The following is a 20,158-nucleotide window of genomic DNA, read 5'->3' on the forward strand; positions in this document are numbered from 1 at the left end:
TGGAGCTCGGAGGTTGATCTGGGGGTGGCAGATGATGCTTCCTTCACATGCCGGACACCCCGTCAATGAGATAATCGGGCATTTCAGAGGGCGTACACTCGGTTGCGACTCGCTTTTGGATGTGTTTGATTTATGTATATCTGTTGGAAATATTGTGTTCCTTGGACGAAGTCATGAGAGATGATCGACTTGTATCCTTCCCACATCCATCCACCGGCCATTTTCCCGACTCCATCGCTCCTCGATGAGGCTATTCCTCATCGGGTAGACTGGGTCTTGCTTCTTTGGGGGGCAGGCCTTGCTGACTCAGATCGGACCATGTGATCTCTTCAATGCATTTCAATTGTCTTCAACCTGACAGCACGTGGCTGCTCCAGTGTCGCGGTGATCCGGGGCATAATCAAGATTCATTGATTGAGAGAAGATGTGCCTATTACTGCATATGTCGCCCGATGTTAAGCCGCATTTGTATATTGAGATCTAGATGTGAAGGAACTTTTCTGGAAAGAATCATAACTATAGCCATAGCCTTCCGTTCCGTAATATACCTCTCCGTACATATATGTTGTTACCAAGAATAGTGAGCATCAATAATTGACAGAGTTTGACACTCGCAATCCACATAATATTCCTGTATTATTTTAAGAATGCGTATAAATGCTCCTATGTCCAGCTCAAACCGAAACTGGACGAGACACACGAACCATCCCACGGAGGGCGAATGACCATTCTACCGGGCTTACAGAGACGACCCGCTAAGCTTCCCATAGGGAGAACAGAGAGCCACAATCGCGAGGCCCATCAGACTGACTGAGGACCATAGATGGCATGGGGCAGGTCCAAAGCTATGTGTAGTTAGTGAAGAGGTGTGACCTCAAAGACAACTTGTCCAGCATTGCAGCTGGATGACTATTTCGAGCTCAAAGGATGTATGCCTATCGAGATCATTCTGATCGGGGGATGTGTTTGAGCAGATCAATGAAACAAAAGACGACACCAAGAACAAAAGGCAGACTGTGTAACCATTGAATCTCACAGAGGCCACCAGCCAGCCGGTTGCGATGCTGAGGACACCCGATCAGGTACGAAGATCAATTGCTGCCAGACCTTTCCCAAAGCATGAAGTCAAGGACTGCAGGTGCAGTCCACACATCTATACGCTACGCACAGATACGAGAGGGATTACAAAGCGACAAAGAAATTGAGTTGCCTGAACTTTTTGGATTTTCAAACTGCTACGAGGACATATCTAAAAATCCCGGACCGAAACAACCCAGTACGACCAGCAAGGGGGCGAAAACATCTTAGTTCATCTGGCGGATGAGACCGTTGATGTTCTCCTCACGGTTACCGTAGTCACCACCCTCGATGAAGTGCTTGAACTTGCGGGTGTGGAAGCCACCGGTGGGGTTGGAGAGCTTGAAGGGCCAGAGGAAGTTGTTGGCCTGCTTGAAGTTGGGGCCGACGGTGTAGATCTCGTGGATCAGATCCTCCATACAGACGATGCCGTACTTGCCGAGGTGCTCCTCGATGATCTGGTTGTCGGTAAGGGCGACACGCTCCTTGTTGACCTTTCCGTAACCGCGCTTGTAGACGAGCTCACGGACGGACTTGAGGTTGGGGTAACCGTAGGCGATGTAGGGGTTGATGATGGTCAACATCTCCTGGGTGGCCTTGGTGAGGCGGACGAAGGTACCGTTGTTGATCTGGAGCAGACGGAGGAGCTGCAAGATCTTACGGGGCTGGGGAGAGATCTTGTTGATACTGCAGGTCATTAGCATCACACCCTGGAGACAAAGATACAGGAGAGGAAAAGAACATACCCCTTGATACGGATAACGAAGACAAGCTTGGGCTCCTCAGGAACGTAGAAGTTACCCTCCTGGCGGGCGACGCGGCCAAGGCGGATCTTCTCGCGCTCAGCATCGCGGTACTCCTTGACGTAGGACTCGGCGCGCTTGAAGATAACGGCACGCTTCTCCTTGTTGGCCTGCAGTGAATCCAGTTAGCGAGCGAGTTCACCCGAAGACTCATGCAATGCAAAAGATGGGAAGCATCATTATCAGCCCCGAAAGATGGTTAACAGAAGCGATAGCATCGACCGTAGTCTAATCGCGTAGTAGGTAGGTTGTCATCACCGTAGATGCACAAAGGAAAACAGAAAAAGACAAGAACAAGAACCAGCAAAAATACTAACCTCCTTCTTCTTCTGGGCCTCCTCACGGGCAACAGCGCGAGCCTGCTCCTGGCTCTTGCGCTTCTTGAGGAGGGTCTCGGGGACGAGGACCTGGTCCTGGGTGGGGACAGTGCTGCAGAAGAGTCAGAATCGTCTTCTGCGGTGAAGCAAGTAGACTTTCGCCGAGTGTAAGAACTGCAGCTACAACGCCACATTCTCGTACTGAAGGCAATAGATGAAAGCACTCGACGACATAGCTTCGATCGGTGAAGTGTGGTTTCATTTGCCTGTAGTAGGTGATCAAGTGTTACTCAGTATGCATTCTCAGCGATACCTTTCACACTCACCACCAACCAGGTCAAATAGAAAGACCAACTTGCCTCATCCGACAAGACCCTAAGCATAACGCTCAGGAAGGTTCGTTGTAGCATTACGTCTCTCATTCCTCCCTCCAACATAAGGAGGACAAGGAATCCTGAGAATGACGATAGCTCACAACAATGATTTCTGAGGAGAAGGCAACATCAAGAAGTGCTTTCAACCCCAATACCCCACGGACCTTCCTCTCATATCCCACTTTGCGCCCATTCCTCCCAATGTGATCATTTCAGAGTCCACAAGGAGTGAGGCGAAGTATGGATACGAAAGGCAAAGGTCCGGCGCGGGAATAATCGAGCTGGTGGGTTGCCCAGCGAAAAACCGTGTTCCAGGTAAAATTTCGCAGCTTATATCTCCAGCGAGAGGAATATGGACGACTGTAACTGAAATCCTCACAGGCTCATAGCGAATGAACGCCTGGAAGAAAATCAATGAACAGGGTGGTGTCTCACGTAGCAGTGGAGGCCATTGTGACGGTCCGATGAGTTCGCGAGTTGGGCGAGTTGGGCGAGTGCTGTCGTACTGGGAAGAAGATCAAGAAAAGAAGAGAAGAAAAATCGCGGTCGCGCTTCAAGAAAAATGGGTTGTGGGTGGGCCTGATGGCGCTAGTCCCGGGCTGGCTAGCTGCAGGAGCCAAATAGCCCTACCATCCTGGGTAAAGCGTAGCCCTTATCGGGATGCGGGCTTCATAGTACCACGTGACCTAGCACGATAAGCGCTTGGGCCCGCTGCTGCCTCAGGCTTCGTAGTCAGTAGTCTTGGCCTCGGGCATATGACACCATGCCCTCCCCTCCCCCACCCCCCTCTCCCCCCCACGTTCACTCTCCCAAACCACTCCCAACCTCCAGCATTCACATTCCATCGATCATGGCCACCCGCCGCGGCGTCGGCCTCGGCGCCTTTGCGAACCGCAACCAGACGAGCCAAATCTACGCGACGCACGGCGCGAACCTCCGGTCCGCGCACCTCGCCTCGCTGCAGACGCAACTCTCCGTGTTCCAGTCCCTGCTACACACCTTCGCCGTTGAGCATGGCTCGAAGATCAAATCGAATCCGACCTTCCGGGCCGAGTTCGCCCGGATGTGCAACGCGATCGGGGTCGACCCGCTGGCGGGGAGCAACGTCAAGGGCGGGAGGAACGCCTCGCGCGGCAAGGGCTCCTCCGGCGAGCACGCCAGCTTCTGGACGCAGATCATGGGCGGCGACATGAATGACTTCTACTTCGAGGTGGCGGTGCGGGTCGTGGAGCTCTGCCGCGAGACGCGGAGCGAGAACGGGGGGCTGATCGGGGTGGAGGAGTGCCGCCGGCGAGTCGGCAAGGGCAGAGCGATCGGGAGTGGGTTGGAGGTAACTGAGTAAGTTGTCATCCCTGCTTTACTATGATGGTATGGCTGGCCGCCGAGACGCTCGAAACTGATTTGGATTGTTTTCGTCTAGTGATGATGTCCTCCGCGCCGTCCAGTCCCTCGAGCCGCTGGGCTCGGGCCTTGCCATCATCCGCGTCGGCAGCAAACAATATATCCAGTCGGTGCCCAAGGAACTCAACACGGACCAGTCCACAGTCCTGGAGGTAATCCAGGTCCTGGGATACGTCAGCGTCTCCATGTTGCGGATCAACTTGAAGTGGGAGAAGGCGCGAGCGCAGACGGTGGTCGATGATCTGCTCGCCGACGGGCTTGTTTGGCTGGATGCACAAGGCGAGGAGAACGAGTATTGGTCGCCGCAGAATCTGCTAGACGATAGTGGCTGAGCACAACCACTCCAAGAGGGCTGTCTGGTAGGACAGCCCTTGACCGTAGACACACAGTCGTCGCCCGGGTACTAGATACTTCATAAAAGCCCGCGGCCAAACCCTTCCGGCGTCACGCCCCTTGGTGCGACATGACCCCCAAGAACGCACCTGCAAGGACATTAAGGTCTCGCGCGTGGTCAATAAGCTTAGCAGCAAGGTCACATACTCATCCTGCTACCAGGAAGATACCTGACATCAAGTCCCACCATGTACATATCCTTACGCCCACCATTGGCCTTCGGGCTTGGCAGCCTAAGCTGTATCACACCACATTGGGTGTTTAGTGGTCTACAATATATAACAGACACATATACGCCGGAATATCTTCTGAGTATCTTCAGCAATTCCAATTTCGCCCTCTAATCTCATACATCACATTGGAAAATCTCCATCGCCTGGAATTTTTGTGTACCACCCTCATTCATTCTAAACGTCATATTCATCTCTGCAAAGTCGAAACAAACAAAAAAGGGTACGATATGGATCAAAAAGGCAAGAGGAGGATGCAGACGCGCCGACGATGGACGGCAGTCATTCCAGCAAGTGAGAGAGAGGAAAGGGAATTTGACTCCATGATAAGAGACGGAGAGATGAAAGCACATGGAATATATCGTACGTTAAGCTTGCGGGGAGGAAGGAGGGAGGAGTGGGAGGGAGGGAAGAGGAGAAGAAAAGAGGATCCCAGAAATTTGAAAGAAGAAGCTTGAGCATTATAACCATGAGAGAAATAAAACAATCAATTTGCCATTAACAAAACATTTCTTTTATGCCTTGATTGCTCCACCCAATGCACCACCGCTGAACTGCTGCCCACCGGGGCGGCGGCCTTGTTGACCACCGGGCAACCGGGGACCGCCACGGGCCTGCCCGGCACCCCGAGGACCACGGCCACCGCGGGCGCCGGCGCCCTGATCGCGCTGGAAGGCGTTGGCCATGCCTTGCGTCCGCTGCTCGAGAGTCTTTTCGTTGGCCTCCAGGAGGTTCATCGACTTGTCGGCCAGGGTCACGATCTGGGACTGGAGGCGCGACAGCTCGACGCCCTTGCGGAAGACGATGGCGTCGTTGACCTGGTCCAGGGCGGCCGCCAGCTCCTCGTGGGAGATCATCCGGCTGATGATGGCCTGGATCTTCTTCTCGGGGAGCTCGAACATGGTGGCCAGGGTGGCCAGCGACAGGCTGTCGTAGAAGGGAGCGTAGGTGAAGAGGTAGGTGCGAAGTCCCTCCTCCTGGATCTGCTGCGACAGCATCTCCTTGACCTTCTCGGGCTGGGGCATCAAGTCCCAGATCTTGATCGAGTTGAGCATCTCGGCGGCCTTCTTCCAGTCACCGGCGGCCAGGAACTTGGCACTCATGATGACACCGTCACGGGTGTTCTCAGGAGGACCAGTGAAGACCTGGCGCTCGTTGTAGTCGAGCATGCGGCGGAAGGTCTTGGAGATGACACGGCGCTTCATCTCGGGGGAGGAAGAGGTCTGAGCCATGAGAGGGACTTCCAGGAACATGCTCGACGTGAGGTAGATGCACTCCAGGAGTTCCAGGTTGATGTGCATGTGGAAGGGGAGTTGACGCTGGCGCTCCAGACGCTCCTGCTCGGGGGAGACGGTGGAGTAGCGCTGGAGAATGATACCCTGAGCCAGAAGCTCTTTCTGACGGCCGCTGCCGCAGACCTCGGAGAGAGTGTTCTGGGCCTCGTAGATGAGACCGGCACGGAAGGCACAGAGACCGATCTGGACGAGGGTGCGGTTGAAGAGGATCTGGGTGCTGACGTCGAAGTTGGCGATGTTCTCCGTCAAGTGGGACATGAGCATCAGGTCGCGGGAGCGGTAGTACTGGTCGTGAAGGGCGAGGAAGTAGATCTGGCAGAGCATCGCACGGGCGCGAATGATACCGTCGCTGTTCTTGAACAGGTAGTTGCAGAGGGTCTGGACGAGCTCGGTCACATCACCGACGTTGGCACGGGGGGTGATCTTGGTGTCCAACTCGGCGGGGAGAGTCTTCCAAGTGGCCTCCTCCAGGATGGTGACGACCTGGGAGGGCTTGAAGTAGATGTGCTCCAATCTCCGCATAACGACTCTGTTGATGCTGTCCTGTCTGGGGTCACTCTTCTCGGAGGAGGTGAGACCTTCGACGTAGGTCTGAGTGCGGACGAGGTTGGTGTACAGCTGCTTCTCGTCACCCAGGCGGTCGATGTATTCCGCGGTGTGGGGGTCGATGTTCTGGAGGGAGCGGGTGAGTTCGTCATCCAACCGCTCGACGTAAGAAACGATGCTGCCGGGGATGTGCAAAGTCTCGCCGGCGGTAACGGTGGGCTGCTTCTCGTCGTCCTCCCACTCCTCGGCACCCTCGGTCACGACGTAGTCGCGGTTGTTCTCGAGGACAGACAGAAGAGTAGCGAACTCTTGCTCGGCGAACTTCCACTGATCCACGGCCATGTAGTTGCCGGAAGAAGAAGAGGTTAGGTCGAAGCGGGTGGAGATGAGGGTCAGGTAGATACGGATGCGCTGGTAAGGGTTCTGAGCAACCTCCAGAAGCTTCTCCATGGTGCGGATCTGCTCGAGACGGTCGGTGTTCTTCTTTCCGCGGGACTCGACGATGACGCGAAGGTGCTTGAGGATGCTCTCAGGGGTGTACTGGAGGGTCTTACCACCACGTCCGACAGTGGCAAAGCCATCATCGGCGGCAGCAGCAGTAGCAGCGGGGACATCGGCAACGGGAGCCTCAACGCGCTCGACCTTGGTGAGACGGGGGGCGCTGACGACGGGGCGAGCCTCCTCGTCGGCTCCATCCAGATAACCATCCTTGTTGCTGCGGTACTTCTGGATCTGGGCGGCGTAGTCCTTGTTGTTCTTCTTGATACGCTGCTTGACGGCGTTGAAACCCTTGGAGTTGCTGGCGTTCATCTTCTTGTTCGCCGACTTCTGCTTGGTGACGGTCTCGTTGACGAAATCCTCGAGGTCGGCAACGGCCTTGACGTAGACCCGGGGAACGGGGCCGGACTGCGTGATCTTGACGACCTGGCGGTTCAGCTTGTCGAACTCTGTGTAGATTGATCCCGAATTAGCATCCAACCACCATGATTCCTCCTCCTCGCCGCCCGGTGTCGGCGACCCTGGCGAGTCCTGTGTGGTCCAACGCACCTGTCGAGATGACCGCCCAGTCGTTAATCTTCTCGGCATTCTCGATCAACTTGATGGTGCCCTCGAGTTCCTCCAAACGCTTGTCCTTGGCACTCTTGACGACCGTGACCTTCTCCTCGTCCTCGCTCTCTTCGCTGTCCGAGACATTTCTCATGAAACGGCTGGCACCGGTCTTGCCAGCGCCCTCATCCTCGGACGAGGACTCCTCCTCCGAGTCCTCTTCCTCCTCGCTGGATTCCTCCTCGGACTGCTCCTCCTCCTCACGATCGCTGTAGAGCTCCTCCTCGTCGGACGAGCTGGACTCGCTGTCGCTACCGCCACCGTAGAAGAAACGCGACATGTTTGCGGGTTGTGTTGAGTGTCTTTTCGAACGCTAAAATAAACCGGGAAAAAAGTCGCGGAGAGTTCGATGGATGGTCGTCACAAAAATCGGGGGTGACGCACAGTCGTTCAGGGATGGAAGCGTAGATCCCTCAGAGCCAGTTCGGTCTGTTTCTTTTGCCTAGGGAGCAAATTCAGTTGTGAGGGTACGGCGGGAGCCGCAGAGGTTGGGCTGCGCGAGCCACACACGAAATTTAAGCGAGGCCACACCTAACCGCATCGGGCAATTAGACAACCACATCCCGCTTCTAGTTTCTAGACTCGACTCCGCCATCTTCAATTTCAATATTGCGGAGAATCGTCAATGCATTTATCATTCTTGAGTATATCCTTATATCATATCAGAACATCTCAGAACGCGTCTATATGCTTTCTTGCCATTCGTTCCTAACCCTCATAGACCGCAGTCCATATTCAAATATCCAAGTTACAGCCATGTTTTCTCTCTTCGGTTGCACAGAAAGAACAAAGAGGGTAAAAAGAACAAAGGGAGAATCGGAAGGCAAAACGGAAAAGGAAGACAATTCAACGCATCGGCGCATAACAGAGGCAGTTCCGTGCAGATTGTGCGAAGCATAATCAGGAATGTGAACAATAAAAAAAATAAAAGGAAGTACTATAAAAGAGACAAAACCAAGGTCTTTCCAATACTCCTGGCTATGCCGAAACCAGCCACACACATGATCAGAGAGTTGACACGAGGAGACATGAAACCTAGGAAGAGCGTCACAGACATGGAATCCGTCGATGATCGGCATATTAAGTACCAACCCGCCACCAGAAGGCGCTTTACGCTCGACTAGGACCCCGCGCTAGTCACTATAATGAGATCGGAGTGTCACGGGGGGCTCCTTCCGTCATATCCCAGGGGATGCAGTAGGGCTAAAGATATCGAATGTTGTATGCTGATCAACAAGCAGACTGCATCTGGGGCAGGGTTGCGTGACGGTACTGTTGTGGCTTGAGAGCGGTCCAACCTGGGAATACCTGGTGGTGCGAAGACTGGGAAAAATACTTGCAGGATCCCACGAAAGGAGGACACGCGAGAACAGCCACCTGACTGTTCTTCTCTCGTGGTAGACGCACATAGAGCATGTGCTTGCTCGATCGAATGTTAGTCAGCGAGGCCGATGCACCTGCCAGGTGCGACCAAACTGCCAGCGGTCTCCTCGCCCTCAGTGCCACTGATTTTGGCTCATGAAGCCTTCACCTCCTAAGACACCGTCTTCAAGAGTCCGAATAAAGTCCCGATTTCTTGTGCCACCCGTTCGGCTTCCCCGACGCCTTTGCTGGTTGGCTGAGTTGGCATCAACGTATCCATCCGGTGGAGGTGGGTAGTAGGCCGGGCTCGGTTGCAGCCTGATCGGCGCGTTAGGATCGAGATGACTCGCCACGCGCTGGATGGTCGGCGGAATGCCTCCACCCTGGGGATCCATGGTGGATGCACGCTGTCGGCCGGCCCTCGTAGTTGCCTGGGCGTAGAGGGTCTGTGATGGCGCGTATTGCTGTTGCGGCATCTGCCCTGGCAGAATGTTCATTTGATGACCGTAGGCTGGTGGCTGGTTGGGGTACGGCGGCGGAGCACCTTGCTGATGGCCAGCATACACCCCGTTATAGATCGGTGGCGGTTGGGCATGGGTTGGTGTGTGGAATTGATTCAGTTGCATATTGTATGCGTTCTGTGCTGCGCTCTGGGCGTGTGCTGCTTGTGCCGCCCGCTGTTTACTGGCTGCCTCTGCTTGCTGCTGCTGCTGAATTCCAGGCGCCACCGTCTTGTTGAGGGATGAATACTTCAGATTCATCGGAGGGACAAATGGCCCAGTGAACTTCTGCTGTGTGATGAATGGGTGCAACTTGGCTTGTTGTGGGGACCAACGCTCCAGCGGATTAATGGTCAACAACCCTCGAACAAAATCTATGAACGCTATGCGGTTATTGAGTTCTAAAGAGATGTCAGTTCATGCATTCGGAGAGGACGTTGGCAGACGGCGTACCTCTTTCGATCTCCGCTTGTTTCATGTTCTTCCTGGGCATTGGATAACTGCGGATGATTTCCTCAAGGGTCGAAGCCTGGAAGTACTTCTTGCTCGGTTGTTCCTTGGTGTTGTGCTCGCGAGAATACTGCTCCAGGGACTTCAAGCGATACGTCTTCCTGCCGAACTCATCCTGGGTTTTCTCGAAGAACTCGCCCGATTGCTTGCCCATCTCTAGCATCCATGTCGGAGGGAGGCCCAGCATCTCGACGATTCGACAGACTTGATTGTATTCTGAGGAACCAGGGAAAAGCGGAAGGCCCAGGAACAGTTCCACAACGATACATCCAAGGGACCACATGTCAATCGCAGAAGAGTAGCTAGGGAATTGTCAGTCGTGCCGTCCATCAGGGGGGAGGGTTAGGTGGGAGACGATTGCGGTGGGACGTACGGCAAGCCAAGAAGAACCTCCGGCGAACGGTAGAATCTCGACTGGATGTAGGTGTAGACAGTCTGCCGTTCATCGCATGCTGAGCCGAAATCGATCACTTTGATGATGGGACTCTCCAAACTGCGAGGCTTGGAGTTAGCTTTAGCGCTCTAAAGGTACTTGGACGGCCGACTCACTTCTTGAGCAGGATATTCTCCGGTTTCAGATCACAGTGGATCAGATGCGCCTTGTTGAGCAGACTCAAAGCGTTAAGCAACTGCTGGGCAAATACACGTACTAAGGTCGTGCTGAGACCTCGGAATTGGTTCTGCTTGATCAACTCGTAAAGGTTGACACTGAGCAACTCGAACACAAGACAAAGGTGTTGCCTGTGAATGAAAGTGTCCTTCAAGCGGAGTAGGTGATGGTCATCGTTCTTGTCGTACCTACTATTGAGCTGTGCCCGGAATTAGCGAGATTCCCATGCAACCAGGAAAAGCTGAGTTTACCAGATCCAAGACCGACACTTCCATCATGCTCTGGTTGAAATAGGCTGTCTTGTTCTTGATGACCTTCACGGCCACGACCTCTCCCGTTTTCAGATTCTGGCACTTCACAACTTGCCCGAAGGTTCCTTGACCCAGTACGTCGAGAATAAGGTAGCGGTTCCTGATAATATTAGCGAAGATGCTCAAATAGGATGCGAAAGACCGCTCTGCAGGCTACTCACTTGTGACCTGCTTCCTCACTACCCAAGATGTCATTGACATAGAGAATATAGTCGCTGTCCTCATTGTCGTAGCCATCATTCTTCACACCTTTACTGGGCTTCGTCAAGACGCGCCTTGGATTTCTCGAAGACTCGTAATTGAAGCCCGGATTACATATGCGATAAGTGGCGGGAAGATGTGTTGTCAACGCCTGAAGGGGCTGTATAGAAATGTCAGAACAAAACCACGCATGTGCTGTGGGGTGTCAGAACATACGCTGATAAAGCCACCTTCGGGGTTGGCACGTCTAAACGGCGGCTGTGCATTCAGATGCGGTTGCAGATCCGACACTGACTTGATCTTTTGGAATTTGGGGACGGGTCCTCGACCGGGTAAGTGGCTGCCGCCGGAGATAGACGCAGATCGAGGGGATCGCCCGTCTTGCGCAAAGGCTGCGCTGAGCTGAGAGCCCGCAGAGGGCGGATAGAACTGATCAGGGCTCATATCGGTGGGCTGCAGGGGAGGGAGTCGAGGCGGTCGCGAGCCGGCTGTCACAGAAGCAAAAAGGTTAGCGACAATGAAGTGTGCAGCAAGTACGGGGGTAGTGGACGTTACTCACAAGGCGGCGACTGAAACGATTGGGGAGGTGAGGCGTAATTCGGCGCCCTGGTCGGCGAGCGTCGCGACTGATTTGGGCCGGGCGGGAATGGGTACGAGTTATGTTTCCCGGGACTGGCATTATACGAAGACATGGGCGACGACAAGACGTTCCCCGGAGAGTATCTGCGAGCGGCCGAAGACTCCTCATGGGAGAAGTACTGGGAGGAAGGCCGGCTGTGGTGGGCAGGCCGTGCAGTGTACTTGGCCCGGTTATACGGATCGGCGTCCTCCATGGTTGTATCCGCATCGGTGACATAATCTCGACTACGTGGCGTAGCAGCCGGAGACGAGACCATCGAGACGGTCTTGGAGTTCGTCACGGTCGACGAGGGTTTCCCAGAGCCGGCAGGGGGTTGGAAGGGCTCGTAGGAGTATCCGACCGGGGGCTGCGAGTGCTGTGGCTGGCCGCCGTATTTTGAGGCGAGGTGCTGTTGTGGATTCGACGTCAGGCCGTTGTTGAACTGCGCCGGATGGCCCAGTAAGGGATCCTGGTAAGGCTGCCACTGGGAATCCATTATTACTCTTCACGCTGGTGAGCGACGCCACTTCAGTAGCAAAGATAGATCAGATCGGGAATTCGATGATCATCTATCTCTGTCGACAGCGCACATGCACCACGATCGGAGCGTTAGATAGCAGGCGGGGACGGCCGACGCACGTAGCGCAATCAGGCGGAGACGACGCGGCACACCAGCAAGCCAGGTCAATATATAACTTAGGTCACCGAACGAGGCAAGAGAAGGAATTGAGGAGATAGATCTAGGCAGCGCTGGAGATCATGTTACGAATGACCGGTTGAGTTGTTGGGTTGGTTGGTGGAAGTGGAGGAAGACAAGAGCGACGAGGAGTGTCCGTACGGAGGTTGGGCGGTCGCAATACACAATGACGGACGGGGGGTGGGTGCGACGCAGTAACCAGTAGCTATCGATGCGGCAGCTGACACACGCGAAGGAGGTTGGGGGAGGGAAAAGCAAAAGATGGACTGGAAGTCCCAGTTAGGACAGGAATCCAGGCAGAAATGCGCACAGTCTCAAAATGACTGTGAGAGAACTGGAATCAAATCCAGCTGGAGAGGATTGTGGAGGAGGGGAAGAGAGGAAGAGAGGGAGGGAGAGAAGAGTAAGGAAAGAGGAGGAGTTGTTCGGGAAGGTTGGCTCTGGTGGAGGTGGAGATACTTACTGTCTGTCTGTACTGTACGTACAGTACTTGAGTGCAAGTGCAGTGGAAGGCAAGTCACTGTCTGTCTGTCACTCTGTCTGGCTCTGGTTAGTCTGGAAGGGAGGGAGGGGGAAACCCGACGAGGGCCTCAGGCTCTGCTCCTCCCGCACTTGGATGGTTCCGGGCAAGGGCAACCAACCAGCCCACAGACCCAATTCAAATCTTCTGATCTCACGACTCAACGATGTGTTCGCCTCTCCCAAATTACCGTTGGGTGATGACGAATTCGATCGGGGAGAGAGCTTGAAGTGCCCGTCAAAAAGGGTCGATCGGATGGCAGCAAATAGAAGCGCACCACGAAGGCGCAGACCACGCAAGAAGAAGGTTTGGTTTAGTTCTATTGTGAATAATAGGCAGTGAGGCCTGCCTGTCTGTATATCTTATGCTTCAGTGGGGTCAAGGGTTCAGAGGGGGAAAAAAAAAAAAAAGGACAATCGTGGCTCTATTCACAGGAAGGCCTCCATTGAGCCCTTTGATTATTGTGAAGATAAAACTACTCTGCTAGAATTGAGTATCCTAGAGTCACAACATCGTTATATAATGCTGCTGCCCATCAGTCTGGCCTGCCTGCTGGACCAGCCCCCGTCGACGATCTGCCTCCATTGGGAAGTCTGCATCCACCCCCTTGAGTGTTGGAGGGCGTGTGTAGTTTAGTTGCTAGGAAGGGTCTCGAAAGAAGACCATACACATTAGTGAGGGTTGAGTGATATTGAAAAGTCCTGATGGTCTCATTATGGCGCCGAGCACTGTCCCTGAACCCCAGGCGTTTTCGTCGACCGTACCGACCGAAGGAATAAAGGCATATAAATCCATGATACCTTAGATAATACCCTCATGCCTAAGAAGTATCCCCATCCCCAATTGACCCTTCCCCAAAACTCACCATTGAGGGGGCACCACTACCACAACCACCACCATCAATGCATCCGGTGGACCATGTCATCTTCGCATACTCCATAGTTTAATGAGGCGAACACACGGGCCAGAGCCCACTTCTGTGACGTGGGAGGCTACGTAGGGTGTGACTAACAGTATCTTTTCAGGCGATTAATAGGGCGGTGGAAAGTAAGCCCAGATTCTGCCAGGGATATAACTGTGGCTGAAGCATGTGGCTGGCCAGAGTTACTCAGCAGGTCTCCATCCTCTCTCGGCCGCCGCCGCCGCCGCTCTCTTTACGCATAGCAAGGCAACTGCTGTATTTATAGCCGCAGGCTCATCTAGCTGGCGTGTTTGAGAGCCAAACTGAATCCGAAGTGACTGTGTGCGTTTGCAACAGGCTTGGGTGCAAAGTCGTGCCAAGTCATCGCTCATTCTTTATTGACCGCAGCCTATATCAATTTACCATTGGGCAATATCTCGCGCTCATTGTGGTGTTAATCTTCAAAAGCACACCCCATTAAGGGCTGTATATTGCCTTCAACGGCGCTCATTTAGTCATCGCCACGCAAACCTCACTACACTATAGGGAAAATGGCAGGAGCAGGAGCAGGAGCACCCAAACCCGCCCCCGCCCCGCCTCGAATGCCCATCGTGGTGCCAGAGATGATCACCGCGCCCTCGCAGGACGTGAAGCTGCCCACGGCGAACATCAGCGAGTCCAGCGTAGTTTCCCCGGACAATGACGCCTGGGACACCGAGATGCAGCTTGTGTCATCGCTAGCGAAGCTGCAGCAACTGGAGGGAATGGTGAGAGCAATCCAAAAAAAAAAAATCTAATCCCTATCTTGCCGTGTGTTTGAATGAGAACTCGCTCCACTAACCGAAAAATAGATCCATCAATTGCGCACTCTGCTTCCAGGAAGGTTACTGGAACCCCTGATGACGGCCGCCAACCCGGGTACAGCGGCCGGCGGCCGGCAGCAGGGCGTATCATCCTCCCCGCGGGCGGTGTTTGAGCAGCTCAAGCAGTGCGTCGAGAGCGGGACGCAGGAGGTTGCGGAGTTCCAGGCGCTGTGGCGGAGCCCGGAGATGAGGGGTGTCTGGGACCGGGTCGACGCGCAGATCCGAGGGAACGGGGGCCAGCTACTGCAGCCGACGGGGATGTGGGAGGAGGACTACGACGTGCTGCTGGAGGGGCTCGTGCGGGAGGAGCAGGGGAAGCAGGCGGAGCGGCGGAGCGTCGAGGAGGAGGCGGAGCGGTCGAAGATCCAGGCCACAGAGGGCGGCTGGCGGGCGATCGTGGAGGGGTTCGCCCAGCGGAACGTGCCTGGGGTGCGGGTGCAGACGCAGACGAGCAAGACTGAGGAGGCGTCGGTCCTGGTGGCGCTGGTGAAGGCTGGGATGGTCTTCCGGGTTCACACCGTTGAAGGGTTGGAGAGCCACGGGGTGCCGGAATGGCGGATCGCCAGTAAGGCGGCGCCGGGACAGCCCGTCACCAAGCTCGAGGGGGCGGTCATGCAGTGCTTGAACTCGCGTCCCCGGCAGTGGGACCTACTCCAGTTGCTGGTGAGTTTACCTTCCCGGCATTTCTTCGGTACATACCTAACGCAGCAACAGGAGATGATAGCATCGTACTCCGACATCAAACAAACGCCGTGCCTGAAATGCAACAAACTGACCGACACCGCGGCCCAGTTACCGGCCCTCCGCAAGCCGAAGCTCATCCCATCTGCGGACGGGCAGCAGTCCACGACCGTCTGGGAAGCCTATCACCCCAGTTGTGTCGCGGAGTGAAGGCGACAAGCAGAGATGATCATCGACTAGTCTTCATCAACTTCATCAACCACACCACGGCAAACATTTAATATTCCTTGTACAACAATCCGAAACCACTCCTCAGCCTGCCGACACCTGGTAGCGCTGACCACATCTCCCCACCCGGAGGAACCTCTACACCTGTCTCGGGACACAATCCCGACGCAAACACAGACGATCAGCCCCTGCAAAACGCCGGCCCTACGACAACCTACGGGCTCAAGCAATCCAACGAATCATCAAGCCAAGCAGCCCGTCGCCAGCCAACCAACCCACATCAACAACCTCAGGTGGAAGGAACAAGACACCTCAAAAAGCATCGATCTTTAACCTCCTCAGGCCCTCACCAGAGCATGCCACAAGTGAGAGTCAACTCCACTCATCGACAACGACCCAGATGGAAAATCAAAGCACCAAATACACACAAAACTCATCTACATACCTCAAACGCCCTTACCCAACGTTTCAAAGAATTCATCATCACATATTCTCAAACCCTCCTCGCAAACCTTTCCATTCCAGTATCCCAGTATCCCAGTAAATGAAGTACCGCCAAAAACAACCGCCGTGCATTGCGTGCATGCATTCCTGCATATGCAAACCCATACAACACGTACATAATCACATACAGTAATAAATACGCAGATCCAAGTACAGAGGACACATATCTATTCCGTAGTCCTTAGCGGTCTCATCGACAGTACAATTAACGATTCACAAAACACACATCTAAATCCCAAGATATCCATGAGATGACCATCAATCTATCAACAACATACATTATCACCACCCTCGGCCAAGAAAAAAAGAAACACGCCGAAACAACGGACACAAAAAAAGATCGCTATTATTCATGATATGATGAGAGCACAAAAAAAAAGCAACAAACCCTTCGCTTTGCACGAACCAAAACATGATGCAGGATGGATTACATTTTCATTCGCGAATCAGAAAACTAAAAATAGGATGTTGGCATTCATGATATTGATGCAGATAGTCGACTTATGTGGAAAAGACCCCAAAGTCACCCGCGAACCAGGTGAAGGTGGTGATCGTGATGAGGACCATGCCGAACACGAACTTCAGACCTTGTCGTTCGAGTTCGGAGAGGGCGCCGCTGCAGGTGGCGCAGACGAATCCTGCGGAGGGGAAATCAGTTAGTTCTGACGGAAAACAAGCGATTTTAATGAGTTGAAAGGAGACTCACCATTCAATGGCGTGTACGACTGCGGACTGTACATGGCGAAGGTGTAACTGGCGGCGCTGAGGTGGCCGCCCTTGGCCGTGTCGGAGATGGCCTTGCTGGCGTCCCAGACAATCAGGGTGTATGAGGCGGTCAGCAGCGGGACCGTCGCGTTGGCCTTGTACTCTCCGGTGTCCCAGACGACCTTGTTGGTCTCCTTGACGGTCATGTTCTGCGTGATCGTGTACTTGTGGCTGTTCAGGCTGCACGAGGCGATGACGTTGACCGCCGTCGGGGTCACGTCCAGCGAGGTGTAGTTCCAGGCGAACGTCACCGAGTTGCCGATCTTGTAGTACGTCGTGGTCGTGGTCGCGGGCGTCAGCATTGAGATGCCACCGGCCCAGGCATTGGTGGTCGTCGAGTTGCTCGACGTCGTCTTCGTGCTGCCCTTCTTGGTGGAGGAATCGGATCCCGTCTCGGTCCCGCTGTTCGTGTCGGTCCCGGTCGCGGTGCCGGTGGCCGTCCCCGTTGCGGTCCCCGTTGCGGTCCCCGTGGCTTTGCCGGTGGCTTTCGTCCCTGAAGCGGTCTTCTTGGCCGAGTCGGTGGCCGAATCGGTAGCGGAGTCGGTCTTGGCTGCACTCTTGCCGGTCGTGGCGGCTTGTCCGGTCGTGGCGCTATCGGCTGCTGTGGTGTCTTTGGAATGGTCAGTCTGCAGGAAAAGTGAGCCAGCGTTTAGGGGCTGAGGCGGTACTGACCAGCTCGCCGCAGGAATTGACCGTGCGCTAATTCGTCCCCAGGGGAGGGGAATGCCGATGAGATCGTCCCCAGTAGGAGGACGATACACAAGGCGGGTAGGAGGTATAGGGAACGCATGATGGTTGTGCGGGCTATGTGGACGATGGAGGTTGAGAGGGTGGGTGAGAACCGAGGGGTCGAGTGATCCCCCTTGGCGAAATTCAGGGTCCGATCGACGTGGGCCCGTCGCTGTGATGGGGATTCGTCTCTCAGACGTGAAGGTGCAATGTGTCGAACGATTGAGATTAAACGGATGATGCAGTTGATGGCGATGGAAAAGGTGCCTAGAGATTGACAAGACGATGGAACTGCAGAGGGTGGTCGGTCTTTTTAGGCCAGCGGGCCTGAAACATGCAGATCGGCTGATAGATTATCGGCAGGGTCCAGCGAGAGTCGGGGTGGGTAAACAAAGCGAGTGACGGGGTCTGGCGCTCAACAAAATCGCAAAGGACGAGGACAGAGAAGCGACTGAAACTTGTCTGGAGACGATGCAGAGGATAAGAGAATATAAGAGCAAAAAAGGCCCAAGCAGACCACAGTCAGGCGCAGCAGAGATCGAGAGGCGAGAGAGAGAAGCGAGAGACTAGCAAGAAGGAGAAGGAGAGGGAGGGACTAGCCCGATTAAGCCATTTGTGAGACACGCAGCTATTTTTGGTAGTCACTAGCCTGAGGCAGCCAGGCATTCACTCATGGATCATGGATGACATGATGCAACGCACATCTTGGGCAAATGTTGTGCATGCCCTTGCACCTCCATTCGCTCCTTGCAACCGGTATCCTGCACATCTACAAACCACTATTGCCAATAATTGTTTCCTTTATCTCCGGACTCGCAGATACTAGCAGCAATAGAAAATGCACTAGATGTATGGATAGTTTGTACTCGGTATATATTTCTCACTGTTGCTTCCCCCAAACCATCGATAGCTAGAACTCAACAAAAGCACCACGCTATCGCAAGAATCACACATAGATACATTTGGCTTCTCATCATCATCCTTCGCAGGTCATTATTACGATTAATTAGCGTTAACATCAAAAAGAAAGTCTTAACCGTCGTCGTAGTGATACAGATCTTGTAAGCGTCAAGCTGGCGGGGAGGTGGCGAATAGGTCTCCGGATCTTTATCTTTGCGTCGTATGATTCATCAACCACGAGCCTCGGTGTGGTGGTGGTAAAACATGAAGGAACCCTCGTGCCTGGTCTAGGAGGTATATTCAACGGTGAGGTCGACCTTATCGCAAGAGGAAGGGATCGTGGCCGGCAGGTACTTGTAGAGCCAGAAGAGCTGAGGGGCATTGTGATACCAGTCGCAGACTAGAATTAAGAAAGAGAATTTGTCAGTGACAAGGGTCCAGATAGTTAAACTTCGTGCAATCGGGGTTCACTTACCCAACCAGCCGCCGAAACCGTTCTGCTCCGACCACTGAAGGCTCGTACCACTGACCGAGAAACCTTCGTCACCGTAACCGACATTGATCTGGACGGGTTCCCATGCTACAACACGAGGTTAGCCCAATAGGTATTTTTTTTCTTCGTGGAGGCGAAAACTGACAAGCATAGTTGGTGTTGGCACCCATCTTGAAACCCCAGGGGAAAGTAGTGCCCAAATCGAACTGAGCGTTTGTGCCGTTCAGGGTAACAGCCCTGGCTTTGGAAGTGTCGGAGGTGAGCACGGCATCATTGAAGCCAGCGCCTGTGTGATAGGCGTAAACGTAGAGGTTGTTGTGAGCGTCGTTGGCAGCGCCGGAGGTTTTGAGGTAGAAGCTCTTAGCGGTGTCGCGAGCTTGGATGGGGCTGGCCGCAACAGCGGAGACGAGCAGAGCGAGAGAAGCGAGGAACTTCATTATTGCGAGAATTAGGTGTAGATCTGAAGATGAGAGAAAAAGAATTCTGTACAGGGGTAGTTATTGTGTTGTAGAACGAGGAGAAGGCTGTGTGATGAGGAAGGGATGTGAATGGGAATGACGGGTATTTAAAGTATGGAGCGGCGAGCACTCCCACCAGATCCGGTGGGGAACAAGGCCGTGGGAGACGAATTTCCTAAGGAGGCAATGGAGGACGGAGATCAGAGGAACCAAAGCAAGAACAAAGTCAATGAACACATGAAAGGACGAAAGAGAGGAGACAGGAACTGAAGTGGTGGGTTGAATTAGTGGTGGATTTGGGTGCAGAGAGACTTGGCACTGCCCCAGGAACCCTCCCCGATGGGCAGAATGCACTGGTACGGAATACTGCAGGCTGAACGGGGATTGGTTGAATGATGGAGGCAAAAGAGAAGAGCAAGACGAGGACTTGGCCGGCCCACTCACGGACAGTCCGCTGCCTTCAAGCTTGGGCGCCGGCCACGACCGATTGGCTTTGGAGTGCAAGTGGTGATTGGCCTGGGGCACAATCAGTCAGCGATAATGGGCGGCGAAGTCGGAGACAGACGGTGATTGGCACAGAAAGGCGGGGGAAGAATGAGACATTCCATGTTCTGTCTGGCTGTCTGGCTGTCTGGCTGTCTCCACAACGAGGAAATCTCCCCATCATGTGCTGTGCTGTGCTGTGCTGTGCTGTGGAAATTCGAGAGGCTGGTGATCCATCACCACATTCTACCCAGTACTGCTTACAGGACTGTACAATCCT

The 20,158-nt window shown here is 54.1% G+C and overlaps 7 protein-coding genes across 7 annotated transcripts; 2 read left to right on the forward strand and 5 right to left on the reverse strand.

The window, feature by feature from the left end:
* Positions 1-1,209: 1,209 nt before the first annotated feature.
* Positions 1,210-3,023, reverse strand: BO82DRAFT_385050 (60S ribosomal protein uL30; the record flags this gene model as incomplete). Its single annotated transcript, XM_025638145.1, has 4 exons — positions 1,210-1,764; positions 1,824-1,990; positions 2,198-2,309; positions 3,007-3,023. 4 exons carry the CDS (start codon positions 3,021-3,023, stop codon positions 1,305-1,307), a joined length of 756 nt encoding a protein of 251 aa, XP_025489736.1. The 3' UTR covers positions 1,210-1,304.
* Positions 3,024-3,350: 327 nt separating this feature from the next.
* BO82DRAFT_434055 (ESCRT-II subunit protein SNF8) lies at positions 3,351-4,665 on the forward strand. Its single transcript, XM_025640921.1, has 2 exons — positions 3,351-3,909; positions 3,992-4,665. The coding sequence occupies exons 1-2, from the start codon at positions 3,422-3,424 to the stop codon at positions 4,302-4,304; spliced, it is 801 nt and encodes a 266-aa protein (XP_025489737.1). The 5' UTR covers positions 3,351-3,421; the 3' UTR covers positions 4,305-4,665.
* nip1 (translation initiation factor eIF3 core subunit c) lies at positions 4,660-8,008 on the reverse strand. The gene is made up of 2 exons (XM_025635690.1): positions 7,484-8,008; positions 4,660-7,383 (listed from the first exon to the last, which is right to left on the reverse strand). The coding sequence occupies exons 1-2, from the start codon at positions 7,821-7,823 to the stop codon at positions 5,111-5,113; spliced, it is 2,613 nt and encodes an 870-aa protein (XP_025489738.1). The 5' UTR covers positions 7,824-8,008; the 3' UTR covers positions 4,660-5,110.
* An 822-nt stretch (positions 8,009-8,830) lies between these two features.
* Positions 8,831-12,383, reverse strand: BO82DRAFT_131208 (putative protein kinase Yak1). The gene is made up of 8 exons (XM_025629970.1): positions 11,597-12,383; positions 11,254-11,525; positions 10,998-11,197; positions 10,777-10,936; positions 10,465-10,724; positions 10,289-10,408; positions 9,859-10,217; positions 8,831-9,806 (listed from the first exon to the last, which is right to left on the reverse strand). The coding sequence occupies exons 1-8, from the start codon at positions 12,150-12,152 to the stop codon at positions 9,040-9,042; spliced, it is 2,694 nt and encodes an 897-aa protein (XP_025489739.1). The 5' UTR covers positions 12,153-12,383; the 3' UTR covers positions 8,831-9,039.
* A 1,904-nt stretch (positions 12,384-14,287) lies between these two features.
* BO82DRAFT_385054 (RNA polymerase II mediator complex subunit MED27 domain-containing protein) lies at positions 14,288-15,528 on the forward strand (the record flags this gene model as incomplete). The annotated part of the gene is made up of 3 exons (XM_025638146.1): positions 14,288-14,541; positions 14,626-15,300; positions 15,352-15,528. Exons 1-3 carry the CDS (start codon positions 14,326-14,328, stop codon positions 15,526-15,528), a joined length of 1,068 nt encoding a protein of 355 aa, XP_025489740.1. The 5' UTR covers positions 14,288-14,325.
* Positions 15,529-16,551: 1,023 nt separating this feature from the next.
* BO82DRAFT_288625 (uncharacterized protein) lies at positions 16,552-17,605 on the reverse strand (the record flags this gene model as incomplete). Its single annotated transcript, XM_025631621.1, has 3 exons — positions 16,552-16,688; positions 16,757-17,425; positions 17,488-17,605. 3 exons carry the CDS (start codon positions 17,603-17,605, stop codon positions 16,552-16,554), a joined length of 924 nt encoding a protein of 307 aa, XP_025489741.1.
* A 701-nt stretch (positions 17,606-18,306) lies between these two features.
* BO82DRAFT_356316 (uncharacterized protein) lies at positions 18,307-19,760 on the reverse strand. The gene is made up of 3 exons (XM_025635691.1): positions 19,083-19,760; positions 18,920-19,024; positions 18,307-18,844 (listed from the first exon to the last, which is right to left on the reverse strand). Exons 1-3 carry the CDS (start codon positions 19,372-19,374, stop codon positions 18,732-18,734), a joined length of 510 nt encoding a protein of 169 aa, XP_025489742.1. The 5' UTR covers positions 19,375-19,760; the 3' UTR covers positions 18,307-18,731.
* Between the last annotated feature and the right edge of the window lie 398 nt (positions 19,761-20,158).

Source organism: Aspergillus uvarum (genome assembly GCF_003184745.1).
Source record: "Aspergillus uvarum CBS 121591 unplaced genomic scaffold BO82scaffold_45, whole genome shotgun sequence".
In the NCBI taxonomy this organism is placed as follows: domain Eukaryota; kingdom Fungi; phylum Ascomycota; class Eurotiomycetes; order Eurotiales; family Aspergillaceae; genus Aspergillus; species Aspergillus uvarum.